Genomic DNA, 12908 nt, shown 5'->3' on the forward strand with positions numbered 1-12908 from the left:
CATTTGGTTGGGCACTTCACTAATTCCCACATCTTCTTCTGTAGCAATTCTAAACAGCTGCGCAAGGATGTGGATGGAGGCACATGTGAACACATAAGCCCCACCCCTGATGAGACGGCAGCGATGAGTGTTGCACCTGGAGGTCACTATGTAAGTCATCACCACAGTGGGCTCCAGGGGCCTGTTCTAGGGCGTCCCATGTGGAGGGTGTAGGACTCTGATAGCTTGTTGTGCTTAGCAGACCTGAGCTTCAATTCCGGTTCTGCAACTTAGTACCCCACATCTTTAGTCTTTTCGAAGCCTTTAGTCTCTCAGAATCAGAGGAGCTCTGGAGATCCATAAACCCCTGTAAGTGGTCCTGCTTCTGGTGCCACGGCCCAGCGGGCTCTCAGCTGGGGCGAGGCCACGCTCCTCTCACCTGAGTGAATGGGAGAGTCATAGCGACTGGCGGCCAAGGCTGCTCTTTCCCGGCTCTCCTTTTCCATTTCTTCCTTCAATATCAGCTGCCCGAGTCCTGAGTTAAGCTAGTCATAAAAAAAAGGGGGAAAACCAAACAAACAAGAAAAATGAAAGCAAAGCTTGTAGCCACTTTCACACAGCACAACTATGGGTTGCTTAGCTGGTCTCATAGGAAGTTTCTAGGCCTGAGACCGGAACACAGGTAGGCTGAGCATGTAGTCAGGTTCTGGGCCCCACGCTGCTCCTAGTTTTCGCTGTCAAAGCTCCTTTCCCCTGCATCAGCCTCCCTATCAGAGGGATGTTTTCTCTTTTTTTCTCCCTCCCCAGAATTCCTAGCAGGAGACCTCAGTGGGCATGTGCACATGCGCATGGACTTGTACTGTGGGAAGAGGAGACCGAGAATAGCCCCCTTAAGCAATCACACCAATTTTAAAATGAAGCAAAACAACAGCACCAGCAGCAGTAACAAAAAGGAATGTACGCTCCCTGCGCATATTTTACAAAATCCAGCAAAAGAGCAACCCATAGTCTACTACTCAGAGATAACACCATTTGCATTGTGACTTGTATCCATCGAATTTCTTATGTGCATTTTATGCAACACCGGTGTGGTGCTCCGTGTCTTTCTTCCCAAGTAATGAATGCCATGTGCATCTCTAATCTTTGGAAAGCACCCTTCCAGGCTCATCGGCCCTTACTGATAGGAAGAGTTTATAGATGGCTATCCTCCTGGAATGCTGCAGGCCCTGGAGAAAGGCAGCAGGACATGGTGGGGGTATCTTGGTGGCAGTCCCCTCAATCCTTTTTCTTCTGGCCCAGACATGCACGCATATCCCTCTGAGTGCCAAAGACAGACCATCCCAAGGGAATTCCTCTAGCGGGGCACCACCCTGCTCTGCCTGGCGCACGCACCCCTCACACCCACACTCTCCTTGCCATGTGCCTTTGATCTCCAGCCAGTGCATCTCCCTTATCCTCCTAAGCAAATGCCGGTCATGTCTCACCTGCCAACCCCCAAGCTCCTTGTGAGCTGGGACCCCCTCCTTCCCATTTGGCAGCTTGTATGTATCTTTTTTTTTTAATTTTATTTATTTATTTATTTGTGTGTGTGTGTGTGTGTGTGTGTGGCCAGCTCAGCCCACCAGGGGGCGGGGCTGGCATGTGGTGCTGGGGGATTGAACCGCGGTCCCTGTGCTTTGCTAAACTTGTTCTAAGTAGGTGCTTTAGACCACTGAGCCATCTCACCAGCCCCTGTATGTATCTTTTGGATCTAGAACTGAAGACAGCACTGAGGTGGTTTAAGGACAAACCTTCATCAGCTGTTCTTCCTGAAGCTGTCGGCGTCTCAGAAGCTCTTCCTCATCTTCCTCTCTGCCACTCGATCTGCGTCTCATGTCAGTTCCTAGTTCCACAGCAAAGACAACTTCACACATCAGGTCTGTGACGGGGAAGCCTCACTGTCTAGTCCACCAGCCCATACTGGTTAGGCTGGCAAGGTCAGAGAGGCCTTCAACGTATTGAAGTGAATGATTTAAGGGTGATCCTCCACCCCCGAAATCAGCATCAAGGCTGGTTTCTCATGGAAATGGGCCCCTCTATCAAGCTATATTCTTGACTGTGAATACAAACCAAGGGTGAACTTGGGCCTCCCAACAAGCGGCTGTTTAATCAAAGCCATGTAAAGCATCAGTAACCACTCGTAGCTCATGGTGGTAATAGGGTGTGGGGGAGAGAGCTCTAGCCAATGCTGGATGTCCCAGAGGTCAAATATAGGATGATCCAAATTTCTCTCCATACCAACAAATTGGTAATAGTCACTCTATCTGGCCAGTTTTAGAATCTTGCAGTTTCCTCTGAGACTATCACTCTGTCTATTCTTAGTGAATTCATTAAAAAGCACACTTGTTACGTTTCTTTCAAATGATAGCTTTCTAATTTCCTGTAGCTCATACTTTGAGAAACGTTCTAAGGAGCTTTATATAAAGTGTTAACATAACTACAGTTTCTTTGGAACATGAGAGCAAACTTCATACAATTTTAAGCTTCCTAGGGAAAGGGAGATATGGAATGGGAAGGAGGAATCTGTCTGAACGGCTGGAAGATTACGATAATTTTTGCTTTTCCTAAATTGCTTGGACTAATCTGGCTGGATTTCCTGAGAGGAAACAGGAAAGTTTGCTGATAGAATCAAAATAAACTTTAACAGTCTTAGTTTTCATCACTTTAATTAATGGACCAGATATTTTCCTCAGTTTGGAACCCAAAGAAACTTTAATCTACTTAGTGATGGTAAGTTTAACAATAAAAAATTAGGGGCTGGGGAGATGGCTCAGTGGAATAGATGCTTCCCTGGCAAGAGCAAGGGCCTGAGTTCAATCCCCGGTTCCACCAAAAAATAAAAAAAATAATAAAAAATTAATTTCCCTCTCCCTTGATGGGGACTTCCCCCAAAGCATAGCTGCTTAATGAGCAACGTAACTGAACTAGAAAATTCAAGGGCCTCACACACCTAAAGGGCACAGATTGGCAGATTCTTAGTTCTTATAATGACATATGTGAAAATACGAATTTTCTTTCTCTACACAAATAATGAGTAGATTCAAGTTTGCATGAATTGCGTAAATCTCGTCAACATGATTATGGAATGCTTAGTACTAACGAACTAAGTAAATTATCCTTCAACCATTTCTATAAATATTGTTTTAAAATCCACTTATATTGCCTCCAAGTTATTCCAAAAATAACGTGATAAAAATTAGCCTGATTCATACGATCAGAAATTTTTGGGAAATTAAAGGCCTTTTAGGTATCAAATGATACGTGAAAATACTTTTTTGGGAAGGCTGATTCACCAAAGTTTCAGTAGAGCGCTAGCCTTGGTGCTTACCAATACCTTTTTTTAGGCTGAGTAATTTCACTGCTGACAAAACAGTAAAGACACAGATGCAATTGGAAGACACAAAGCAAAGAATAAGACAGCTCCAGGGTGACACTTGCACGGGGTTCATGGAAATGACAGATGTAAAATCACTTAACTTCACCCAAGTAATATTTCATGACATGTACTATTCACAAGAGCCCTCTTAGTACTGGAGAATGTGATTTTTGCAAGAATGTGCAAGTGCTGTGGTGTTAATACCGCTTGTTAAGAGGATGGTGGCTATAACCCAGAAGCAGTCGAAAACAAACCTAACCGAAGGAAGTTCCACTTCAGTGGACACTTGGTAAATTCAGCCACTGCCCTCGAATGAACAGTGTTCTTGCCACAAGGCTTGGGCTGAGTTGCGTTCATAAGAGTTACTGATTTCACTGTGGTAACTGCAGGAGTCCATGCATACCACCAGTTGTCGACCAGTCCTGATCTTGGTGGATTTGGTTAGAATCAGGCTCTGGTAGATGTGCTTTTGTAACCTGGACACATCTTCTGCACACAATAGTACCACATTAGTTCTTGCTGTCCTACCTCTTGGTCATCTGTTCTTAGGAGCCATTACAATAGAATGCATTTTCCCACCTGCTTCTAAACATTTCATTTGGAGCCGCCCTAGCCACTCACGCTTGACTTAGCTGCATCAGGTGCGTACCTACGGCGGCCAGGGAGGGGGGACCGGGCCAGTGGTCTGTTTCAATCTTTGGTATCTCGCTGGGATCTGGCGCCTGGGCTGCTGGGAACTTGGAAAACTTGATGATGTCTTCTGAGGACTTGCTCTGGGCTGCCGAGGCAGCTGCATCTAGGTGGGAACCAGGGCTGCTTAGCTATCGGTGTGTGAGGCAGTGGTGGTACAAGCCCGCAGATGTCGCATTCTCATTCCCTGCAAAAGCTGCAGCTCTACACAGCCCTGTGGGTCCCCACCAGCCACTGCCCCACTACTTCTTGGTGTGGACACGTCAACTCGCTTTCCTTATTTTAGGTCAGAAACAAAGCCTCACTCTACATCTGAAAGAGACTTGTTCTAAAGCTCCACATGTCTATCTAAATCTAAATGAATGAAGTTAAATAAAACCAAAAATTGATCAACTCAGAATTCAATCCCTGGTTGCACTAACTGTATTTCAAGTGCTCGACAGTCATGTGATCAGTGGCTACTATTCTGAATATCTGCACAGAGATGGGTCATTTCTATAATCATAGGAAGGGCCATTCCTAATTATGCTCCAAGATATACTTGGAATTCAAGAATTTGAAAACTTAAAAATTTGAATTAAAAATTAGAAATTAAATAATTAATTAAAAGCATACAATGTCATTGGCCTGTAGTTATGAATCCTTTAGAAAGGCACCAGACTTTGAATCTGTGGAGCATAAGCCATGAATACATTGACCCAGTTCATTTTAATCCTTACATACACCTTCGTCTGTGTATAAGCCCTGGTGTTTTAGGAGAAATGGAAATGAGGACTCCTACTTTCAGCTTGCAGACTGTTAGCTATATATATATATATATATATATATATATATATATTTTATCATCCTCACTCACTGCTTTGATCCAGCATCTATGTGCTCAAACAAGGCAACCAGTTATAAAATAACAAAAGCCAACCTAGCAACATTAGTTCACAAATTTCTTCATGGCTGACAGGCAGCATCACTGGTTTACAGCCTTAAATAGTTAGTAATGGGGAAAACAGACCAGGTTTAATGGTCAGGCTCTGATGCTGGCTATTTACAAACTGGTTTGGAATGTCACTAATATTTACATGTAAATATTAATTGATGCTTCAGCTCCAATTTTCCCATTTTCTAGTAACCTTCTGGGTCTCGATTTGCTTACTTAACTTGACCAAGGAGGCCCAATGATAAGGGGGAAAAGCTTGGCTGGGTGGGGGTCAGTGTTTCTCAGGAGGAAAACAATCTCACTTTAGGAAATACAGAAAGTAATGCCCTTGCCAGAGAAGGACAAAATATGTCAACAGAGGACAGACTAAAGTCTAAAGTACAAAAGAGTGACTTAATTTAAATTTTGCATTTCGCAAACCCATGAAGGCAGATACCAGTTCAAGACGTGGCATCTCCGGGGTGGGCGGGCAGTCCTGCATTGGTTACAGGCTGCTGCTTTGGCTGTGCTCCTATTAATTAATGACAACAACCGAAGCACTTCAGGCAAAGTCTCATGGAAAGAAGCCAGTGAATTCCTCCCAAGTAACATGTCACATTATCCAGTATCCTTAAATCGTAATTATTTTCTTATTTTTCTTCTGAGTAATGGGGGCCTATTTTAATATTTTTTTAAAATCTCTAAATCAAACTCTGGGAAACTTATTTATAAAAAAAACAAAAGCATGGCTTCAAATAGTACTTACGGATTAGAATTGGTGAAGTCAGTAGTTAAACATTCACATGTTAATGAGTGTGTGGGAAGACATTAAGCCATAAAAAACAAAAACAAAAACAAAAGCAATGTTAAACTTAAAATGCAAGCAGGTGATGTAAAACTTTGAAAAATAATGAAAAAACTCACATGGCTTTAGAATCATTACAATGCACACTTTCTTGTATCCTCCCTATGTCTTCCCTCAATATTCTTTCATTCTATTTCCAACTTTATTCACTTCTTGCAGCATGCTAAGCCTGAATGACTTGTTCTAGAGGCAGCCTTCAAATTTCCAGGCATGGTTTGTGTATAGTTTTTGGGAATCACTATCTCGTCACAAAGATTATGGCAGGCAATTTCCGAGGGACCTCAAATGGTGGAGGAAAATGTGGCTTATATAAATGAACATGATTTATTGTATTTAAAACAGCTGTGCATTCCCAGAATAGGAAAACATAATTATAAATCCAATTTACTGTTTCTTAGTTTATATTCAAGGGATATCAGACAATCCCATCTAACTCACCGGTCCTTAAGAGGGGACAAAGTGGAAACACGGAGGAATTATGATCCTGACAACAGAGCTATAGAGGTAGGAAAAAGCATCTGGGCATCTAAGCTGGTGTCCCGTCTACCCCATGTTGCAGACCCCAGCATGTCTTGTAAGCATGTGGGATAAAAGCCTGTGTAGTCTTACTCAAAGTCAAACTATTTTTTTGTAGATGGCTTATTTTCTCTAGGCTAATAGTCAAGCTATTTGCAAACTCATCATGTTTCAGAGGGTGGTTAAATTATTTGATGGAAAACAAAAAGAAAAACATGTCTTGTTAGGACACCTACGGGCTGTTGGCTGACCAATACTTCCCCTTCTCTATGAATGGGATGATACGTGGTTTGATGGGTTCAGAAATGGCCTGGACACTTTTAACCGAGCTTAGGGTTCCCCATCAAGGAAGGTTACTATTCAGATTTTACTGGACCATAAGGGGAATATATATTGGATGCTCCAGTGTGGTTTTCAAAAACAGCAGTAGAAAAGCTCTCAGAAAACATCAAAGAAGAGCCCAGCTGACTCCGCTACTGAAAAGCTATGCAGAGGAAAGCGAGTTTTACCATGCTGTTTGTAGATGGGTGGTTTTCGGTAAATGTTGATCCCTTGATCTGTGGAAATGAAAAGCAAAGGCATGTGATTACGGGCACCAGCTCTGCAATGAGAACCAACTAACCAACCAACTAACTAACCAACCAACCAACCAACCAACCAACCAACCAACCAACCAACCAAGTCGCACAACACACAGAAGACTCTTGGACGAAAACAACCCCAAAGACTAACTTCTGTATTACAAAGATTGCATTTGTTGGCAGAAGAGGTTACGAAAATGAGTTACTATAGACACAGGACATGGAAGGCTTTGTAATACATTTTAGCGTACAGAGAGATGTAACTTATAAGCCATTGATTTCAAATACACACTTCACTGAAAGTGGGATTAAAACAGGAAAAAATGCAAGCAGTGGAGGCACTCAAGTGGTCAGGAAGACATAACCAGTTTGGAGGAAAATCCTCAAACTGTTACTGTCTAGAAATTGAGCTCCCAATAGAGACCAGCAGCTCAATTTACCCTCTTAGTTAATGAGAACAGTGGAAAGCAATGTAGAAAATAATTTTAAAAACCTATTTTTTCAAATCATAGAAATATATTCTATGTGCAAGGCTAATCCAGTGTGCTGTTAGATGCTCATACAAAACCTCTATTTGTATAGGCTAATTTTTTTTTTTTAAAAAAAGGAGGAAAGAAAAAAGCAGAAAAGTGGTACTAAATACTGTTCTTGTATCTACAGAGAGAACCTCACTGACTCATGCTACTGTTTCACTTGAACTGCAGACACTCAAGGGACTTTAAAAGGTTTCTGGTTTGGTAGAAACATTCTTCCCATGAAAAATCCCAAATGTAGAACAATCATTTTAAGATTCAAACTTTTAAAAAAGGTAGTCCTAGCTTAGTGGTACCAATCTCATTAAATTTTCCTCTCTTTTATTACGTTAAGTTTACACTGCAAAAGAAAAATAAAACTACTAGTACAGATTCCAAATATGTATACTTACATGAATGTGGTGGGCAATTTATTAAACCACTTTCAACAGGTAAAAGAAACAAAGCTGTACTTCCAATGGAAAAATAGTATCATGACAGCTGATGGTGGATCCCACCCTTCCTGGCCGAGCCAACCCTAAGTGGTAAGATATTGGTATGTCTGTCTTTTCCAGTGTCTGATGGCAATTTACTGTTTCTGCTGTGACAGCCAGTGCTGGTGATGACCGGAGCAAAGCCTGCAGCAGTGCCAAGCCTAAATTGCAAGATGTCTGTGTGGGTCATGGAGGTAGCTGGTCAGCTGCAAACTGCAGAAAGACCATCCCATTTTGACCCAGTGCTATGCCTGTTTCCAAAGAAAAATCCATGGGAAAAACATGTCCGCACTAGAGACAAACAGGATATACAAATGCCGTGGCACTGTGGCTCAATCTTTAGGATGTGAAGTTACTAAATTACCACGGCGAGAGCTAAGGATCTTGAACCACAGAGTAACATCTTAGATGATACTCAAATAAATTTTAAAATTTAGCCAAAAATCAAGACACAAACTAAAAAAGAGAAAAAACTCTAAACCAAACAACCTAACTCCTCTCTTTTACCCCCTGTCTCCCAGCCTCTTAAAAAAAATTGAGGCCCGGGGGGTACAGCACAGTGGTAGGACCTCTGCCTCGTGTACATGAAACCCTCGGCTTGATCCCCAACACAGCAAAGACAAAGTAAGAGAAATGAGAAGACTTCCCATGTGATCCTGGTCCTGCACATACAGAACTTCTGAAAGCCCCTCTGAGTTAGATCCTGCAATTTAGGATTTGTCAGCTCTGTGCATCCCAAGGAACAAGCATGAGAAATGGAGACAGACGAAGCGACAAGGCTATACATTCTACACGGTGACAGGACACTGAGACAACAGGTCAGCGCCTACCTGGAACATGGAAATGTTTAGGGGCCTGAGCGTAAGTTGGAGTTAGAGGGCGGCTGTCGGGCCGGTAAGGGAGAGGGGAGTTCCGGCCGCTGGACGGCTCGTTGCCTCCGATAAGAATGGAGAAAACAAAATGAGACAAGGGAGAGCAGTAAACAAAACCAAGCAAGCATAACCAAAATTCAACACAACCAATGGAAGGGGTACATCAGAGAGGAGAAACAAGGGCGCAGACTCCATTTATCAGCATGGCTTGCAAAGGTGGGATCAGGGTTAGTGTTCCAAAGGGGAGACTGAAGTCCACGTGGACCGGAGCCCAAAGCAGCTAGCGTCAGATGCGTCATTCCAATGGCATGCGGTGGAAGCCTGTGAGCTGGTGGCAAACAGGTTAGGTGCAAGTCCCCTGGGAAGGATGGAGAGTCGCTTGCCACTAATTCAGGAGCAGCTGTCAGATGATTAACCCCAAGCATGGAAAGGGATGAGATATGCAACTCCCCACCCTTCAGAGGTCCGTGGGCTTCCACCCAGAGACAGGACATCAGAGTTGCATTTCTCTCATGAGGCCCCGAGGTCACCCAGTCCTTTCCCTTAGGAATACAAAGCACCTTCACTGCAGCGCTTTGTAAGTTTCCATTTTCCTCATTTTGAAATACACAAAACAGCATGGGATGCTTTTCTGTCAGTTACTGGGGGACCACTTACAGCTTTCTCCACCCTCTCCTCCAAGGATGCTGCTCTACCAGCGCTATTAATTTTATCACCAATAAATTCCCCGAACACCCCTTCTGGCTGGGCGCTGGCTACTATGGAGGACAAAATAGGGGACTGAGACATAATCCTCACCCTGCAAAGCCTCAGCATCTACCTACTGAGGCAGACTGCATGAGCACGTGTGTGTGCGCATGGGCGGGGACACACGCACACACCCTGTGACTAATTGTGCAAAGGTGTAAGGAAAATGCTAGGAAAGGAAATCCAGGGAAGAAAGCTCTCGGGGCCAGGCACCTACAGGAAGCTCCCCAGAGCATAGGACAGCCCACATTCTGGAAGCGAGGACAGTGGGGCAGGGCCACTGCAAGGGGCTCAGGGCTGGCACTGTGGCTGGACAGAACTGTGCTCCTGAAGGAGAAGCTAGGGATGCAGCTGCACGGCCTCAAGGCCACCAGGGCCACCAGAGCCACCATCAGCCCTGTAACGTCAGGGAGAACTGCAGAGGTGAACGGAAGCTTATGCCAACCGGACAGGGATTAGGAACTGCTCTAATTGGCTCCTGTACCACACATCTGGGCAAATATCCTGCCTCAAGAACACATCAGAAGACATAGAACTATTAAAAGTTAATGAGTTATAATGCAAATTATTTTGAAGTTGTGACAGGTCTTTATATACCCTGATACACGTCTTATCAGACATCATTTGCAATTTTTTCCATTCTATAGGTTTTCTTTTCACTTTCTTGATGGTATTCCTTGAAGCACAAAAGTTTCTAATTTCAGTAAAGTCCAATTGATTTATCATTTATCATTAAAATCCTAAACATTTTATGTAAATGATAGCTCATTAGCAGAGACCTCTAGCCCATTTCAAGTTGAATTTTCCTTTGACCAGAGAATTATGAAAGAATTGCTAGAGTACTAAAATATGCCAAATAGCCAGGCACAGTAATCCCAGCACTTGGGGAGGCTGATGCAGGAGGACTGCTGTGCGTTGAAGGCCACAAGTCTGGGCTACAATGTGAGTTCAAGGTCAAACTAAACTACATAGTGAGACCCTGTCTGAAAAAAAAAATATATGCTGAATAGTTTTAGCTTCTCAATATGTATGTGTTTAGGTGACCAGAGACTAGATCTGGACCAAATCTGGACCAAGAATCTAGACATGCGATGCCAACTTGTTACTAGCTCTTCAGTTTAGCTCGTAGGTTCTGGGTGGTGTTCTGAGGTCTATCTCTTCTCCTCAAGAATCTCTAGCATCCAGCTCCCAGAAATACATTTAAATGTTGACTTTACCAGTTAAGCCAAATATTAGCTTCCAAAAATTATGGAGCTGGGGAGACAGTTCAGCTGTCTAAGTGACTACCTGGGAAGCCCAAGGTCCTGAGTTTGATTACTGATACTGTATGCCACACAGGCCCCAGAACCCTGGGTACACAGTGCTGACCCTGAAACTGGGTGTGGTGGTGCACAAAGCACTGGGGAGGCTGAGACAGGAGGATCACTACAAGTCTAAGCTGCATAGTGAAACCCTGTACCAAACATATATACAACGAAGCATCCCAAAGTACTCATCTATTAACAAGCCTAACTGACAGCTGGGCATGGTCACATGTGACTGCAGCCCCAGCACTGGAGAGGCTGAAGCAGAAGGCTGGATTCAAGTCCAACCTGGCAACTTGTAGACTTGGCAAGACCCTGTTTCAAAATAAAAAATTAACAAGGTGGGGGTGTGTTGAGGCTACAGTTCACCTTAAAAGTAAAAACTGCTAATGTACGAAAAGGTGATCTCAATCTTATTCTCCCCAAAAGCAGTAACTACACTTCATGCTTGAAAAAAAAAAAAAAAAAAAAAGGGCATACAGAACACTGGGTAGTGGGGAGCAGGAGCAGGAGCAGGAGGGATATGACTTGCACTGAACAGAAAATGCTGTGTTACACCCACAGCTGAATTAGAACAGGGTCCCTTCCCTCTCCTCAGTACTCGGCCTACTGCCTGGCCTCAGTAGTGCTTAATAAAGGCGAGTGAGTAACCGAAGGAGGCCAGCTAATTAATTCCACGGGTACTCATGGCCCAATTCAGCAGGCAGCCCCGCAGGATCGGCCATCATCTCTCTGATCTCTTAATTAACAGAAGCGAGATGCCACGACGGAGCAGCGGGACTGCGGCATCCTAGCCCATCCTTAGTAGCTCTAATTTAATTGTTTCACTTCAGAAGAATCCTTTAATCCTATAAACATTAGAAAATTGTTAACAACAATAATCCATAATTAAAAAGCAAACTTCTTCTCGGGGCTTTTCTTGGGCGGAAGTGCAGAAAATCTTCCCTTTCTTGCTTGATCCTCAGTGGTCTCTTGGAGACTCTTCCTCGTGTCCTGACCACTGGCCACTCTTGCTTCGGAGCCACACTGCCCCTTGCCCTTAATCCTGCACCTCCAGCTGTAGTGACCTTATACCCGCCCGGATGAAACCCCGCTGAACCTGTTCCGCTAACGGTTAACTGCAAAAATCATGCACATGCAAAAATGGCTGCGCGTGGAGGACACAAAGGTTGAAGGCTGTCAGAATTAAGACATGTGTCCAAGGGTTAAAGTATTTCTGCCAATCAGATTCTCTGCTGCAGGTGGCAGCAGAAGCGCAGCACTTTTCCAGTAAGTCCAAAGTCTCTGGAAGGTTCCTGGAGGAGCCGTCAGAATCCCTAGCCTGTGAATTCTGGTTGAATGCTATCACCAGTTGGGTGTCATTCTTTTTTCTAACACCAACACCCCATATTTAAATGATATAACCTTTAACTTCACCCTGGTAGAAAAGCTTGAGCTTTAGCTCATAATCTGGGCAAACTAAAGCATGAAGCATTAGAGGAAATACATTACGAAAGTTATCCATGTTATCATCATTGTCGTAGCTACTCATTAGCTTGGACTAAGATACTTTAAAAAATTAATATACTAGTATGTGGATATATGTGCACACACACATATATTATATAACAGGCACATGTCACTCTTATAGCTGTTGTGTCCCTTAAATCAGTCTCTGGGTTGGGTTGGCCTAAGTTTATAACAAAAGACTCATGCCAATTTTGTATTTCTTGGCCTTCAGGTTTAGCTTCTTCCCTAGTGCCCTCCTTGGATAATTTCTTTAGTCCTTGAGAGATCAATCACATACTGGATTCTCGCTGTAACTATGGACTCAAACGCTTTCCTCGGTTTCATTCTTCTTGGCACCCCGGAGCCCGACAGGCAGAGGTGCCAACCTGGGCGCAAGCTGCTGGAGCACTGTGTGGCTTCCAGGACGCTGTGCTTATCGTCCCAAACACGAAGCTGTCTTTGCAGGGGCCTTAACAATGGCGGTATCTAGAATATTCTGTGACTGAGTTTGAATTACTGGGCCTTCAGCAAT

General features: G+C 43.7%; 1 protein-coding gene across 15 annotated transcripts in view; it reads right to left on the minus strand.

The window, feature by feature from the left end:
- The window catches only part of Ablim1 (actin binding LIM protein 1), a 297903-nt gene that overhangs the window by 12769 nt on the left and 272226 nt on the right, over positions 1–12908 (minus strand). For 5 of the 15 annotated variants that reach the window (XM_023715544.1, XM_023715543.1, XM_023715533.1 and 2 more), the window contains 5 exons: positions 8796–8900; positions 6888–6935; positions 4044–4190; positions 1770–1861; positions 419–524 (listed from right to left, as the gene is read on the minus strand). In XM_023715544.1, the coding sequence (XP_023571312.1) occupies positions 419–524; positions 1770–1861; positions 4044–4190; positions 6888–6935; positions 8796–8900 (498 nt within the window). The remainder of the gene's footprint in view (positions 1–418; positions 525–1769; positions 1862–4043; positions 4191–6887; positions 6936–8795; positions 8901–12908) is intronic. The other 10 variants (XM_023715534.1, XM_023715532.1, XM_023715540.1 and 7 more) reach the window with 5 other exon arrangements.

This window comes from Octodon degus, unplaced genomic scaffold (assembly GCF_000260255.1).
Source record: "Octodon degus isolate 3935 unplaced genomic scaffold, OctDeg1.0 scaffold00042, whole genome shotgun sequence".
Classification (NCBI taxonomy): Eukaryota; Metazoa; Chordata; class Mammalia; order Rodentia; family Octodontidae; genus Octodon; species Octodon degus.